We start from the raw sequence: 16,206 nt of genomic DNA, 5'->3' as shown, positions 1-16,206 counted from the left end.
ATATATATATATATATATACATATGTATGTGTGTTGTGTGCGCATGCGTGTGTGTACATACATATATACAGAATGAACATACATATATGACAGAATGGAGAAATTTCGTTTTCCTTTCCAATTCTATCGGATAGACTTTTTGCACATATAAATTAGTTAAATAAACTATGTAGCCAATATAATCAATTATGTCTAATACTATTGACAGAACAAGATAATCATGGATCTACTCATTTTTACTTACATTTAATTCCCGATGTTCCATCTTATACACAGAGTGTCCCATTTTAAAGGTTTGAGTTTTCACTCAAATATAATATCTCAGAAACACTATATTAAATTGAAAAATGTTTCAGACAAAAGTTTTGTGATTTTGAGGAGGACATAAGATAATATCATTGATTTGACCTTGGGTGGCATTGTCAAGATCAGGATAAGGTTATTTTGAATTTTTTTAACGGAACCTCCCATTTTTTATTGGATATTCTTGTAACTTATCTCGAGAGTTTTTCAGAACTCTATAATAAAATATTTTTTCATTAAGTACTTTGCGAGTTATAAGACTTGAAAGTTACAATAACGTCGACATTAGCATTACCCAAAGTGTCCGACTGACGGTTAAAACCTCTTGAATGTTGTTCACGATCATGACCTGGATAACATTGGTCAAGATAAAGGTCATTGGAGAGAGATTGTTTTCTCTTATTTTCATTTTTACATAGAAATGAATTTTATTGCAAAAATGAATAAAAGGAATAATCTCCAATGACCTTGTTCTTGACAATGTTATTCAGATCAATGTTATTCAGATCCTAAACATTCAAGAGATTTTAGCTGTCGGTCGAACACCTTGGGTAATGCTAATGCCGGCAGTGCTGTAATTTGTAAGCCTTATAACTGGAAAAGTACTTAATGAAAATGAACTTAATTAAGTGTTTTGGAAAGCTCTCGAGATAAATTACAAGAATATCTAATAAAAAAATGGGTGGCGAATAATTGAATTTAAAAAATTCAAAAAATGACACCTACCGTGACTTTGACAACGCCACCCAAGGTCAAACCAATGATATCATCTTATGTCCTTTTTGAAAACTTACAAAACTTTTATCTGAAATATTTTTCAATTTAATGCAGTGTTTCTGAGATATTTGAGTGGATCCTTTAAAATGGAACATTCTACAAGTGCGAATCATCGTAATATCCAGAATAACATCCGGAATGTAGAATTATTCTTAAAGAATCGGCATTAAAATAGAATGTGTGTCTCTTACATACATATGTATACAACATTTGTATATCCATTGCATGGAAAATGAAATTCTCCGACAGTTTAGAAAATTATTCCAATTCACACATATTCACTTGAAGTACACAGTGTTTTATTTGAAATAAACTGGTGTTGCAATCTTCTAAAGCACTAGAAAAAAAAAATATTATAGGAAAGATTGAACTACGATCTAAAAAAAAAAAAACAAAAGATTTAATCGCACAATGATTTTAAAAAGAAAAAGAGAAAAAGAAAAATATTTTCTTCTGTAGCATTATTTCTGTTAATTTAGAGTTGAATGAATCAATGTGTATTGTTCGAAATAGTTTAATACTAGTCAATTACGTTACAATCAACAATATGATTGCGATATCTGTATATTATTATTGTGATATAATCTTTAGATTTGAACTGCATTCTGCTCATAAATATTTTGTAAAGAATGTACCTGCTGTCAATTATCCGCACGTATTTACATAGCAAAAAGACATACACTATTCGCTCCCTTGCATTGCGAAGAAACGTTTGGCCGTCTTTTGAAATCGCTGAAGAATCGCTTAAGAAAAGTTGCACACACAGGCGCAGGCAATATCGCGATATATCAGATAAGACTGATCACACAAACTCACTGTGCTTATAACTTTTTGCTATACATAATATATTAAATTTGCTAAATATAACTCTGTTTGTCGTCACACATGAATGTGAGAATAAACGATACAAACAGATTTATGAGCTATATTCCTTTCGTCCCCTAATTTGCATTAAAAAACTAATAGTTTGCGTGCAATGGGTCGCAGCACTATAAACGGTTCGATAATTGGCCGAGATCAACCATTTCGGTATCTTCTATGGTATTAGGTCCCATCATATGTTGCCTGTGTTGTTGTTGGAGGTCTAACGATGGACGCAAATGAACATCCATCGTTCTAGGCGAGGAGAAACCATGTAGACTCGCTGCCGCACCAAAACCCGTATTGTTTAATAGTCCTCTACGCGGGCTTCTAGCATTGACAACTTTTGGCTGTGCATACATTTCCTCCAGGACACTCGGCGCTACGTACGTGAAACCCTGAAATATCATGTTTGCAGATTCACTGAGAGTACTCTCAACCGGTGAATCGACCGGCACAGTCGCCGTAAATTGCTCGTCAAATTGAGACGTATCGTCAGCACTCTTTAGGGACGGCTTGAATGGTGGATCCAACTTCCGAGCAATCACATCCTGCCAATTTATGTGCTTGAAAAAATTGTGGTTTTTAATTTGTTCAGCATCCTCTGGACCTGAACCCAATCTTTGAACAACTTGTCTCTTTAAGAGTTTTCGAATGAGATCTCGGGCATCTGGCGTCAGATATTGTGGAAGACTCAGCTTTCCACGTAAGATTTTTTCGATAGTTTTTCTTCGATCGTCTCCGGTGAACGGTGGCATTCCTGTAAGCATGTCGAACATCAAAGCGCCTAAACTCCACCAATCTACAGCTTTACCATGACCGCTTCTAGTTAGAATCTCTGGAGCCATGTATTCTATTGTTCCACAGAATGTATGTGTCACTGTGCCTTCTTGTATGTGTTCTTTGCAAAGGCCAAAATCTGTTAACTTAACATGGCCCTCGGCATCCAGCAAAATGTTCTCTGGCTTCAAGTCCCTATATATTATTCCCTGATTGTGAAGATGTTGCAGGGCCAGGATAATTTCAGATAGATAAAAGCAAGCTGTATCCTCTAAGAAGATACCTTCACGATCAAGATACGTAAAAAGCTCTCCACCACATAGATACTCCAAGATAAGATATAATTTACCACCAGTTTGGAAGGCATACATGAGATTTACGATAAATGGATGTTTTACAGCCTCCAAGATATTCCTCTCAGCCTTGGTATGTGCAGTATCTTTCTGATTTCGTATAATAGATGCCTTGCGTAGTACTTTCATAGCAAAGATACTGCCTTTATCCTTTCCAGTGACTTTTCTTACCTGGAAGACCTTTCCATAGCCACCCTCTCCTAAAATCTTACACAATTCAAAATCTTGTGGACCAGCCTTCTCTTGACCAGGATTGACATTTTGCTCAGACAATTGAACTCTCTCCAAGTTGTCAGATCTAAAAATTAAGCCAAAATACTTCTGTTCTTTAATAACAATCAATAACATAAAGGAGACTCTATTAAAGAATGAAATGCTTACTCTAATATAGCGCTTACGGTTGCGGCATGATTATATTCCTCCTAAAAATGAAGAAATCAAATTAAAATGTTGCAGTTGAGTATAACTTATATCTTATCACAGACACATGCACACTACTTCTCTATTATCAATCACATCGTCATCTGACTCGTCCTGATTTGCAGCATCCCCATCATGCAACTCAATATCGAATACTCCCGCCATCCTAGATAGGTCAAATTCACATTCAGGGAGATTCCAAATTAGTTAAGAAGAGCACATTCAGTTTTTCAATGTGAAACTCTGCATCGAAGCTGGACGAAAAGTCGAGTGACATAAGAACATGTACTGGAATGTACTATAGAAACGTGAGAACCGCCAAGCGTATTTCGAAAGGACTTACCTCAAACTAATCTGACGTAATGATAAATCGATCGTTTTTACTCAAAATGATTTTTAAAATGATCGCGCAAAGCTGAAAAAGGTTCGCCGCCAGATTTTAACGGCGATACATGAGTCTACATATGTAATCGCAAATACACGCATGAACCACAGAGTTATCTATATTATCTATCATTACCAATATGCAAGGTTAATATCATAGTATAAGAATGGTCGCAGCAGACTCTTCTTCTTCTTTATTTATTGGCTCTCGCCTCCAAAGAAAATGATAGGAGGATGATACGGCTAAATCACATCCAAATTTAGAGACTAAGCGGTTGTGTTGTAAACGGACATAAAGGATATATTATAGCACGCCAGAGATGGAACAGAGTAGCGATCATGTAACTTTTTCCCTAGAGCGGATGTGAAAAGTGAAAATTCTTTGAATGTATGTGTACAATGAAGTGAAAATTTTTTATGTACATAAAAATGTTTATAAAAAATTTTCACTTTTTACGTGAGTATGTTCCAAAACTTGACTCTATCTTTTATCTTTATTCAACATTTGATAACTAACAAGGATAAAATGACTCGAATTGACAGAATTGAATTTTAAAACGCAACCCAAGACGCTCGCACCGACAACCACGAGCAATTGCTGAATTCACATTGGATCCAGATGTGCGTCGTACGACGCACTGCAACCAATCAGAAAATAGGATTTTGCTTGGTATCGTCGGCCTAGTTACCACTGAGGGTTTAAAACCGAATCAGAATGTAAGAAAACCAACCAATTACAGTTGAGTACAGTTGAGTTCCCTTGTTACTGTCGAACGACAAGGGAATGTTCGACTGTAGTTAATTCATATAGCGTTTTCGGTCCGACAGAGTTTGCACTAACTTGAGTTAGAAAATGCTTCGTTATTGGTTGATGTTACACGCTCAATCAATAGGAGAGCTCGAAACATCATTGATTGTTAAGTATCAGAAGACACTCAAGGAGTGCAGGAGGTAAAACCTTTAAGAGACGATAATTAACCGCCATATTATATCACCTATATAGCTATATAATAAAAGAGTAGCGCTGATCGAATTAAAAACAAGGCTTTACCTTTTAAATTTCGCATGACCAGATCAAACGACGGAAGGCAACAGAAAGCCCATGGAAGTGTTATAGTTTTGCTTATATATAACATTATTAAAGATGAAAAACATGAAGTTTAGAACAAATTTAACAGCTTTAATAAATTCGTCTTTCAGTAAACAACAATTCCTAGAAATATACCGCTAATAATCATTAATTGTTTGCATAGTTAATCGGTATTAGTAAAAAAAAACTAATCACATCCAATGAAATCGAGGTATGTTCATTATACAAATGAAAGCCATTAAGCTTCTCAAAACTATTCTCTATATCCAGCAAACGAGAATGGATTGAAATGAATTGAAATGGATTCAGATTTTCAGGAATATTGATTCACGATTTTATTAAAATGGATGCTTTTCAATCCTGAATACATTTTTATTCATTTATAGGAATTGCATGGAGCATATCTCTATGCCTTTCAATCTAAAAATAATATTATTTTTTCTGTGCATTGTGAATACTGTTCAATACAATATTTTGAATAGGAAATGCAATTTTTCAATCCAATTACATTCAATTGAATCTAATTGAATCCAATTGAATCTAATTAAATAAAAAAAAGTATTTGCTATTTAAATACGCATTCGGATAGAAAAAAATTTCACTCCATTTTAATTCATTCTCGTTTGCTGGGTATGACTGCTTTAGGAATATTTTTTAGAATTATGCTTTGTAGAAAAACCGCTAACTGATAAAAAAGTCTATTCAATGAGGAAACTATCAAACGAAAAGAGCAATTCTGTTTATGGTCGGTATTCATAGGCTAGTATTCATAGTCAGATCTTATATTCAAGACCATCTTAAGTACGGTCTTAAAAAGTCACGAACCAATCAGAAGGCATTAACATCTTAAGACATTACTTAAGACGGTCTTGAAATAAAATTCGATTATGAATATCGGCCATAGTCATATCTTATATTCAAGATTTATCATCGTCTTAAGTAATTTACAGTTTTAAAAAGTCACAAACAAATCAGAGGACCGCATTAGTGACTTAAGACATTCCTTAAGACAGTCTTAAAATAAGAACCGACTATGAATACCTATGTATCTTTGGCAAGATATAAGCTCTTTGGTAAGATATAAGCCATCATTGCAAAGCAACATCCTTTATTTTGAATTGGATATATAATCCGCATCCATCCACTTCAACATTCCCTGCAAACTTAAAAATATAAATTCTCTACTTCATAAACACAAATTCACTGCTAATGTAAAGAATTTGTATGCTTAAAGTGAATTTTTGTTTATAAAGCAGTGAACTTTTGTTTGTAAAGCAATGAATTTGTGTTTATAAAGCAATGCATTTGTATTTTTAAAGCAGTGAATTTGTGTTTTGAAGCAGAAAATTCATGTTTTTAAAACAATGAATTTATATTTCTAAATATAAATTCATTCTAAACAGTGAATTTGTGTCTTAATGCAGATACATAGCGCTATTAAGCCGGGATGACAGATATCTTAACTTCTAAAGTCTCCAATTTTAACACTTAATAACTCGATTCGTGAGGCTGACCGCCGTGTTTTTTTTTTGCCGGGTTCTTTCGTTTTGAATAAAAACATTCAAAACAGTCGAATAAATGCATTTTTATTAAGACTTGAGGTAGGAGAGGAGGGTATTCTAAATAATTACCATTAATTGGATACGCGGTTACGCGATACGCAGCAAATATTTGTTAGTTTTTCGTAGGACTTTACCTTTAAGCCGACGACACAAGATGCTTGTTTTCCTGCTGGATTACTAGCTGGATTGCTAGCTATTCCAGCAGTGCCAATATGGCAGCTATTACGGTGGCGAAATTCTAATCCAGCTAGTAAGCCAGCAGGAAAAACAAGCATCGTATGCCGCAGGCATTAGTATTGTTCATTTTGTCTCTCGAGATTTGCTCAGGATCGCTCTGAATGAATCCACTGTACTTGAAATATAGAATTCGCATTACGTACGACATCCGTCATATGATGGAAATATAAGGTGAACTATTCTGGATGCGCAGTCATTCAAAAGTAGTGAGAAGCAATGAACCAATCAGCTTTTACCCAAGATGCAAAATTCAGTATGGCCGACACTGAGTATTGTCGCGTGTTGCTATCGTATGTGTCGTATCGTCGTAACTTACAAGTGTCAATAAAGTATCAATATGCCAATTGTTTCGTAAAAAATTGTAAAAGTCGCACAAATTATGTGTTTAATAAGAATGTAAAGTACTTTTCATTTCCTAAAGATCAAGAGTTGCGATTGAAATGATTGGAGGCTTGTCGCAGAGACGATAATTTTAAGATTACGCATGATAATAACTATTATTTCCATTAATTTCAAAAATTACATTGAAATTAAATTGTTTCTAACGTAAAAAATAAAATCATAAGCGTTTCTGCTTGGGTAACAACTAATTGATCGAAAAAAGAATTTTATGCCACACCCTCAATGCCGCCATTATGCGCAATGGTTCACCTTGTATATTTCCATCATGCGTTATATCATTTGACATTCAGGCCTGAAGGTCGATTCGGTATCTTCAAACAAGGTGAATGTATCTTGAAACGAGATGAAAATTACAAAAGTGAGCAAATTTACTAAATGTTATTAATTTAGTAAATTGAAATGAAATTATTAGTATTCTAGTAAATTCGCTCACTTTTGTAATTTTCACCTCGTTTCAAGATACAGAATTGATCCCCTGGTCTGGAAGAGGTTGTAATATGTAGTGCGTATAATGTTAATTTTTCGTGTCGGTTGTCGATGTCGGCTACTGGATGTCGTTTAGATTGGTTGGGTCTCATCTTTTACGACATCCGACAAGCGTCAGCCCATTTGATTATATACGAGACCCAGTTCAATATATCGTATGTCAGCGTCGGTTTGTCGAACGCATGCGTATTCGATTGTCGGCTCGTCGGCTGTCTCATCGAAAGAAACAATCGACCATGATTGGTTAATTTCTTACGGCACAACATACAACAACGTCTCCCGACTGATTGTAGATAGGCCTCATTATTACGATGAATGTCGGACTTCGTATGACTACGTCGTACATATAGTGTGAATCCTACATTTCAAGTACGCTCGGAGCGATCCTGAGTAGATCCCGAGAGACAAAATGAACAATACTAATGCCTGCGGCATACGATGCTTGTTTTTCCTGCTAGTTTGCTCGAGTAGCTCTCGAGAGACAAAATGAACAATGCTTTTACTATGTGCTGCTAGCCTGCTCGCGATTTAATGTGATTGATTGGATCTATAGGTGCGTTCGGCATTGCAAATCGGAAGCGTCCGTTTGCTTTTTTTACCTCAAAAATCGTTCGGCAACTCGCATCTTTCTGCTACATGTCATCTCATCTGCGTACTTCGATATTAACATTTCTAGAGTCAATCGAACTGCTCGACCCACTCCGGAGCGAGCTCGAAGAGCTAATGCAGATTTTCGCGCCTAAATTAAATTCATAACCTGTATATTTACAGAATAATGTATCCAACTGATAACATATAACGTACATTCATCTCTTTTAATATTTTTATTTTACAAATAGTATATTTGAACTGTTATATAATGTCTGAGTCTACAACGCTATCAAACAAATGCTATCAATAGAAATTGATGGATTGTACATTATGTACAATAATTAACGAGGAAAGTAAGTTTTTAATTCTTTTCTTCTTTACGAATTTGAAGTTACGTATTTGAAAACAAAGAATTTGTTAGTTAATTTTTAGACAAAATTTATGTTGCACATATAGAATGAAATAAAATCAAATTATATTAATATATTAAAGAATATAAATTAAGTGATATAACTTATAAATTGCAGAAATTTATTTTGCAATGTGTAGTATTTTCTTTTAAAAAAACACATCTTGCATATGAGTCTGCTACATTCATGTGTAACGATTTATTTTTAATATATAAGACTGTTAACAGTTTCTAATAAAGCGAAAGAAGTTTTTAATTAATAGGATATTTTTTATTTATTCATAAAAATAAACAATTTCATTTTATAATCTAACCTTAAAGGACCGTTTATAGTTCTGTAGCGTTCGGAATTAATTCTTGGCACTCGGATTGCTCGAAGATCACGTGATCAAACTCGCCATCTGTTAGCTCGGCATCTCAGATTTACGGATTGCCGAACGCACCTTATAAGTTGTTTTCATTTGCTCGGCAAGTAGGCTTAGCCACTTTGTCAATTTGAACGCGCCCAATGGCTGCGTTCAGCAGAACGTTTATTTTGCAACTGTTGGAAATTTTCTTCGCGCTGATTGGGATTATGCTTATAGATCAAGAGGAATAATCCTATCTCAGCAGAGAATTATAAAACGGTTGCAAAACTGTTGTGTTCCGCTGAACGCAGCCAATGTTTCATTCTCGAGTTCGATCTTCTTCTTTTTACTTCGTGGCTATATAACTAAATAATCGACTGCGCATCGCTCAAGTTCTCTTATCTCTCTTCTTTTACCATGCTGCCTACTGTTAGCGGACAATGACTATTTTCAGATGTCCTTTTGAATTTTCCTTTTGAATGATAAGTGGAAGATGATAAATCGGATAAAGATTGAGAATATCGAGAAAATATCGAGAGAAAATCGTGATCGATGTATAATGCAAAGTTAACTAATCGATTCGAGGGATGTTGGTGAATTTACGTGGGTGCATTCATTCCATCTGCTGTTTGAAAGGATTGAATTAAACACAAAGTGAGGTGAGGTTAGTGAGATTTCGTTTTACTCGCATTAAATTTAATCGATACTTAATCACGTATCTAGGATCACAGGCATTTTATTGGAATTTCGTACAAAATCTTTTTAAATACTTTCTGATAATAATTACGCCAATATTTTTAGCTAGGTTAGGCTAGGTTAGCTTAGATTAAGTTGAATTAAGTTAATTGAATCGAGGAGAACAGCTAAGCGTTTTAACGAACGTCTAATAGAAATAAAAATTATTACGCAGAAAATTAGACGTAAACGTTTTCATTTGTCCATTAAATTATACATATCTCCAATTTTCGCTAATCAGGTATCTCGTAGAAATTTCGCGCGAGCGCGATTGTGCGCGTGCTCACATTGTTTCGTCGCATGCGTGCGCGAGTTCTGATATGTTCTGAAAACAAAGTACCGGTTTCCGCGGCAACCGCGATTTATCGATTCGCCTAGGCGTCGCCGGCAAGGACGACGAATAGTCATCACTGTCACCAATGTATAGTTACTGCAGCTGCTACAGCACTCCGAGTTCCACTTGCCGTGGCCAGTTAGAGTAGTTGTTGCTGTCCGAAGTCCCAAGTTAGTTTCACGGACGGCAACTTCCTCTTTCGAGAGGCGATTCGTAAAATGACGAGGATCCGTTCAAGATCGTCTACGAGTGGAGTGTCACGCAGTGGAACGGCGAAGGAAACGCGAGAAGAGGAAAAACCTCGTCGAAATTTACGTTACATCGTTAGAGGAAGAATAACGTTGTGTCGCGCGGAAACTTAATGTTATTTATCGTGCTTTTCTAAATCGCAAACAGTTTTTGTGTGTGTGTGTGTGTGTGTGTGTGTGTGTGTGTGTGTGTGTGTGTGTGTGTGTGTGTGTGTAGAGCGTGTGTACGGAAACTGTAGATACAAAGGAAAGAATTGACATGCCTTTTCGGAGAATCGATAGTGTTAAAAGATCACTATCATGTTTTTAAGATGATTATAAAAGTAAGGAAATGAATGACAAACGACAAGGAAAAAAAGAGAGAGAAAGCGAAATAAGAATCAAGTTTAAATCACCATTCATGATGTAAAAACATGACGTGAAAGTGGATTATTTGAAGCATATATAACTTGGTATATATAAAACGAGAGTGTTTTAAAATCTTTAAATGATGAATATTAGCTGTGTTAATTAAATAATATTCGATAGAAAAATTAAGTATATAACACAGAGATGTATAATATAAGGATAAGGTAGAAGAAGAAAATGCGTGTGGCAAAAAGAAATAAAAAAATTGAAAAGAAACAAGAATGAGGAGAGAGGGATGGAGGATTAAACATCGTAGAACGAAAGCAACTAGAAGTGAATGAAATAAGAAGCAATAAATGGAGGATCGAGAGTGGAGAAAAAGCGATACTGGTAATGGTAAACGAGAGGTGTGTAAATAATAATAGGATTGGCCGGTGCTGCACCACCTGGCGGGTGGAGGATACGCAGCCAGGACACGTGCCACCGGAGCACAGGAGATTCCGACGCGTTCATGGGCTGCAGTTGCCACTGCATCCTCAACAGATTATCGGTTGGGTGCTGCTGACTGTCGTGTTTGTCGGTACTTTCACTGTGTTGCTGACGACACCGCCGTTACTACCCGAACTGCGCTTCATCCTCTCATTATTGTTTGCCGCATTGTTTCTGTTGCAGCTGTCGAGTCATTTGACAGTATTGCTGCTAGATCCGGCCGATCCTGAGGTTCGCGCACGATCAGTTCGCACGATCGTACCGGAGTTTGACCGTACGAAGCATCGACATGTCATCGAAAACGGCCGATGCCACCTTTGCAACATAACGACGCGTGGCCGACGGACCAAGCACTGTTCCATCTGCAACAAGTGCATATCGCGTTTCGACCATCACTGCAAATGGTTAAACAATTGCATCGGCGGCCGTAACTATCCGGCATTCCTAGTGTGCCTGACATCGACGCTCGTCGCTGCGCTCGCGGTTACCGCGCTCGCCCTCGGCGAGCTCGTTAACGCACACTTATTCGTAAACAATAATAACTGGAACGAAACATGGGACACGACGAGCATGAATAACGGCACAGCGATGCCACCGTTGTTGCCGGTGACCGGAACCGGCACCGGCTCGATCATCCTCGTCACCGTCATCGGTGTTCTTTCGGCCATCGCCGCAGTGATGCTCATACACCTCTGCTTCTTTCACGGCTATATCGCCTGCCTCGGTCTCACTACGTACGAATACGTGCGCAACAAACGGGAGAAGGGAGGCACTGCTGCCGATTCTAGAACAACGTCTAGAACAACTTCTGGCCTGGTATGTGGCATACCTTATGCTTGTACTGCCGCTGCCGATGAGGAGGATCGCGTCAACCGGACTGGCGCGCGAGGTTTCTATTCTCGCTTCTGCGAGAATGGCCCTTTAAAACCTTGCAAAACTAATACTACCAGCGTGACTACGGACGTATACGTTTGCTCGACGCAGGAATGCCCCGAGGAAATCCGGAGTGATGAAGCAATGGCGAACGTTAAGGATGTCTCCTCCAAGACGAGAGGTGGTCGGAATTTTCGACTTTGTTTCTCGTACGATTCGCGCACCACCGAGACTTCCATTCAAGTCTCTTCCTCGCAGACGACGGAGTCGTTGAGGAACCATGTGCGTGATTCGCCGGATACCAAATCATCCTCCACGCCCTCGCCGGTGTCTTGTTGCTTCTCCATCATGAACCATCCCGATGGCGGCAGCAGGCATGATGGAAACGGACGAAAGCGTCGCACCGACAGAGATAATAATAGGATCGAGCCCACAAAACGATCCTGCGGGACAATGAGAAGAATACAGACCTTTCTGCAGGCTCGTCTGAGAAAAGGCTCGAGACAACGGTTAACGACAACCTCGTCCTCGGCGATCGCTCGTCATTGCGGTAACAAGATCATCCCGCAGCCAGGCAGTCCTCCAGACGTCGCACTTGCTTTAACCGAATATCAGGATCGGAATCATCAGGTCGAAGCATTGACGACGGAATTGACACCATCGGATTACCCACGTCCACCGGCGAGGCTACCCACCTTAGATTTTTCCCGCACTGTTCGCAAAATTAGAAAAGTACCTTCGAATACCACTGATATTTCCGTCCTAGGCCAGATGCCCTCCATGATATCTAAACGAAATCAAACTCACCTTCGCACACGGCGAAGCGGGAGTTTTTCCAAGAAGAGGCCGCACTTCAAGATCGGCTCGCATGTCGTAACGCAGACCGCTCAACTGTCGCCCATACCGGAGTCGGAGCTTTCGAAACCAGCTACGCCGAGATCGCCGTCGCGATCCAATTCTATATTCGCTTTCCCACCATTACACGAGTAATGTTGTCTGAGAGCTGTACTTGTACTATTTAGAAATTAGAAATATCAAGCCGAATCAAAAGCGATTTGGCAAGAGACGTCCTCCTCACAATCCTTGTCGTATATACGAGTCTGCTTTTTTTTTAAAATAACATCATTTAATATTATTAATTAAACTTGTATATGTAATATGTATATGTAAAATTAAATATAAATTTTAATAATAAAATTATATATTTTAATGTGATGCAAAAACTGACAGACAACACAGTGTCTTGGAAATAAAATTCGATTTCTTGTGGGCAAGACTCATATATACGATGTATTATATCGCTCAAGCAAATAAAGTAAATGATTAAATTTCTGTTTGATATCGATCAAAAATTTGTCCAAGCTTTTTATAATTTTACATGATGAAAACGTCCGAGGGCATCCTGTATAATTGACAATGTGCCATGCCCAACCAATTATACTACAATTATAATACAAATGCTTTGTCTCGTAAGAAAGAAATGGATATGATTGTAAGAAATATCAGTTATAATATCAAGTATGGTTAAATATTGTGTAAAGATAAAAAGTTCAATTTTTATAGAAATTGAGATCATTTTAACAATCGACCAGGCATAATACCACGTGTAGTACGACGCAATTATAGTAGTTTCAAATCGTATGTCAGTTTGTACCATATGGCGCAATTGATATCACTTTATTGAATTTGTAATACCAGCAAGTGATCACATTATTGCATTGTGACATACGAGTGACAAGTTTCCTCCCTTTCCCTTTGGGGGAGGGGGAAAAAAAGTTAAATGTATAACTTGGCTCCGAGCCTTGTGTAGTCGCAAATAACAGCATCGCTCATGCGATCTTCATAATGCGCGCAGATAATGTCCGAGACTATGGAGTCACCTGACAAAGAGGATGCTGTCTCGAAGAAGAGGACTAACGTTTGGGAAGATTTGGGTTCACCGCGTTATATAGTCGCACCAATGGTGGATGCGAGCGAATTGGCATGGAGATTACTCAGCAGGCGACATGGCGCCCAGCTCTGTTATACGCCAATGTTGCACTCCTCCGTATTCTGTCGGGATCCCAAATATAGGCGAGAAGCTCTCGCTAGTACTAGCGAAGATCGTCCACTGATTGTACAGGTCTGCTTGACACAACTATAGGATACAATTGCGATTTCATAGACTATAAAATTAGTCCTCGACTAATTACATGAAGTTTTTCGGGATTATACATATACAAAGGAACATTTAACAAAAGAACAAAATTTAAAAGTGTAAAGGGTATAACTCCTTGAAATTTAATTAGAATTCCTCGAAATCTCAAGTATGTGACCAAACAATCGTGCGACTGAAATAATGCGCTTGATCCAAGATTCAATAGATGTTTTAAATAATTTTTCACAAACATTTTCGTACAAGTAAATATTTTAAATGCGCAACACAAAACGAAGGAGAAAAGAACATTTGACATTAAATTTTGTGCAATAGTAATTCATTTTCCAGTTTTGTGGCAGTGATCCAAATATATTATTGGAAGCTGCACGCTGGGCTGAACCATACTGTGATGCAATTGACATCAATATCGGTTGTCCTCAAGCAATTGCAAAGCGAGGACATTATGGAGCTTTTTTACAAGATGATTGGGATTTGTTAAAAAAAATCGGTACATATGCATTTTATAATAATTATACACTTGAATAGATTTCAGACTCCAATACGATAATGTAATATAATAAATCTCTTATGTATGTAGTGTCGACATTAAAGAATGGATTATGCATACCTGTCACCTGTAAATTACGAGTGTTCTCAGAAATCAATCGTACTGTACAATATGCTTGTATGCTAGAGAATGCAGGTGCTAGCTTACTCACTATCCATGGACGTACAAGAGAACAAAAGGGTCCATTAACTGGATTAGCGTCTTGGAAGCACATTAAAGCAGTAAGGTAATTCCTGTTTTCCATTTCATTTGAAGCATTCAATTCATTACACATATATGCTTTTGATATATTTACAATCGAAATCCCTATATTTTATGCTTCTCGTTTTTTAATAATTGATATACTTCATCAGGGATGCCGTAAAAATTCCTGTGATCGCCAATGGCAACATACAATGTATGCAAGATGTACAGCGGTGCATTGAGGAAATTCAAGTGCAAGGTGTGATGTCAGCAGAAGGGAATCTTTATAATCCATACATATTTGAGTCTCATTATCCCGCCTGTTGGGAACCTGCTCTGGAATATCTGGAACTTGCAGAACAATATCCAGTACCAGCATCGTACATCCGTGGTCATTTATTTAAACTCTTCCACCATGTGTATGTATTGATTTTTCGATCATGTCGACTTATAAATAGCAAAACAATTCCCAAACATACGTTCATCATACAGCATGCTTTTAACTAGAGAGTAGACTTTGTTTAGCAGAAAATCAAGAAGAAAGAGAAAACTTGGCCACCAACTCCACTTTGGAAGCTTTTAAAAATGTCGCATATGCCTTGAGGGATCGTTATCTACCGTATCATGAAGGACATTTGATATGGCAGACGGGAAAGACAGGTAATGACTTGACATCTACAAAATATTATTTGCCTATTTGTTACACGTTCATTAAAAAAATCTTTTCATATTTTTAGATTATAATTTAGAATTACCACCGTGGTTGTGTCAACCTTACGTACGAGAGCCACCACAAGAGTACACACAAAAAATACAGGTAGATGAGTCAAATACGATTAATTGCTATATTTTTCTGTTATATTATGATTGAAGAAATGTTCTTTCAAAATGATATTTATGAATTTTCAGGATGGTTTACCTCGGAAACGTGAATATAGAGACGAGGAAGGAAACGAAATATCACGAAAACGTTCAAAAAAACTTAAGAGGATAGCGCGTAGACCGAATAGAACAACTTCGATTCCTAAAAGAAATTCAGATCGGTGTTATGCCTGTCCGAATCCTCTGGTTAGTTGGAATTGTTAAATATTTTCAAAAAAGATAAAAATATAAAAAAAAATAGAAATACTTTGAATAGAAAAAATTCTAAATTACTGTTACTTCAAATTGTAGGGTTTTAAATGTGAATATAAATTGTGTCGTCAATGCTGCAGGAACAAATGTTATATAGAAAATTTAGACTGTGCTGGTCACAGAAATCTAACTAAAACTAGAAGACAAATGGCGAA

The 16,206-nt window shown here is 37.2% G+C and overlaps 3 protein-coding genes across 5 annotated transcripts in view; 2 read left to right on the top strand and 1 right to left on the bottom strand.

The window, feature by feature from the left end:
- Positions 1-982: 982 nt before the first annotated feature.
- Positions 983-4,042, bottom strand: LOC108692518 (ribosomal protein S6 kinase beta-1). 3 transcript variants are annotated; one of them, XR_001931986.1, is made up of 5 exons: positions 3,838-4,042; positions 3,573-3,748; positions 3,456-3,496; positions 1,716-3,372; positions 983-1,417 (listed from the first exon to the last, which is right to left on the bottom strand). XR_001931986.1 is itself a non-coding variant. In XM_018200812.1 (4 exons), exons 2-4 carry the CDS (start codon positions 3,657-3,659, stop codon positions 2,070-2,072), a joined length of 1,431 nt encoding a protein of 476 aa, XP_018056301.1. In that variant the 5' UTR covers positions 3,660-3,748; positions 3,838-4,042; the 3' UTR covers positions 1,654-2,069. The 3 variants fall into 3 exon arrangements, 1 of the variants encoding a protein (XP_018056301.1); XR_001931987.1 differs by having other exon boundaries at positions 3,591-3,748; XM_018200812.1 differs by lacking the exon at positions 983-1,417 and having other exon boundaries at positions 1,654-3,372.
- Positions 4,043-9,396: 5,354 nt separating this feature from the next.
- Positions 9,397-16,206, top strand: part of LOC108692514 (tRNA-dihydrouridine(16/17) synthase [NAD(P)(+)]-like) — a 7,076-nt gene continuing 266 nt past the window's right edge. The window contains exons 1-9 of the mRNA XM_018200809.1: positions 9,397-9,661; positions 13,885-14,151; positions 14,515-14,674; positions 14,765-14,960; positions 15,088-15,336; positions 15,432-15,577; positions 15,655-15,734; positions 15,827-15,985; positions 16,091-16,201. Coding sequence (XP_018056298.1) covers positions 13,888-14,151; positions 14,515-14,674; positions 14,765-14,960; positions 15,088-15,336; positions 15,432-15,577; positions 15,655-15,734; positions 15,827-15,985; positions 16,091-16,201 — 1,365 coding nt within the window. The 5' untranslated portion in view covers positions 9,397-9,661; positions 13,885-13,887. The remainder of the gene's footprint in view (positions 9,662-13,884; positions 14,152-14,514; positions 14,675-14,764; positions 14,961-15,087; positions 15,337-15,431; positions 15,578-15,654; positions 15,735-15,826; positions 15,986-16,090; positions 16,202-16,206) is intronic.
- On the top strand, positions 11,727-13,019 carry LOC108692515. Its single transcript, XM_018200810.1, has one exon. It carries the CDS (start codon positions 11,727-11,729, stop codon positions 13,017-13,019), a length of 1,293 nt encoding a protein of 430 aa, XP_018056299.1.

The sequence above is a fragment of the Atta colombica genome, unplaced genomic scaffold (assembly GCF_001594045.1).
Source record: "Atta colombica isolate Treedump-2 unplaced genomic scaffold, Acol1.0 scaffold76, whole genome shotgun sequence".
Taxonomy (NCBI): domain Eukaryota; kingdom Metazoa; phylum Arthropoda; class Insecta; order Hymenoptera; family Formicidae; genus Atta; species Atta colombica.
This window is presented reverse-complemented; position numbering and strand designations above follow the sequence as displayed.

What these genes read in the sequence shown, in the direction of transcription:
- LOC108692515 (XM_018200810.1), top strand. Translation starts at nt 11,727, where the DNA reads ATGAATAACGGCACAGCGATGCCACCGTTGTTGCCGGTGACCGGAACC.
- LOC108692518 (XM_018200812.1), bottom strand. Translation starts at nt 3,659, where the DNA reads ATGGCGGGAGTATTCGATATTGAGTTGCATGATGGGGATGCTGCAAAT. An exon ending in ATGTGATTGATAATAGAGAA is followed by an intron (nt 3,497 to 3,572) that starts GTAGTGTGCATG and finishes CTTCATTTTTAG; the next exon opens with GAGGAATATAATCATGCCGC. An exon ending in ACCGTAAGCGCTATATTAGA is followed by an intron (nt 3,373 to 3,455) that starts GTAAGCATTTCA and finishes CTTAATTTTTAG; the next exon opens with ATCTGACAACTTGGAGAGAG.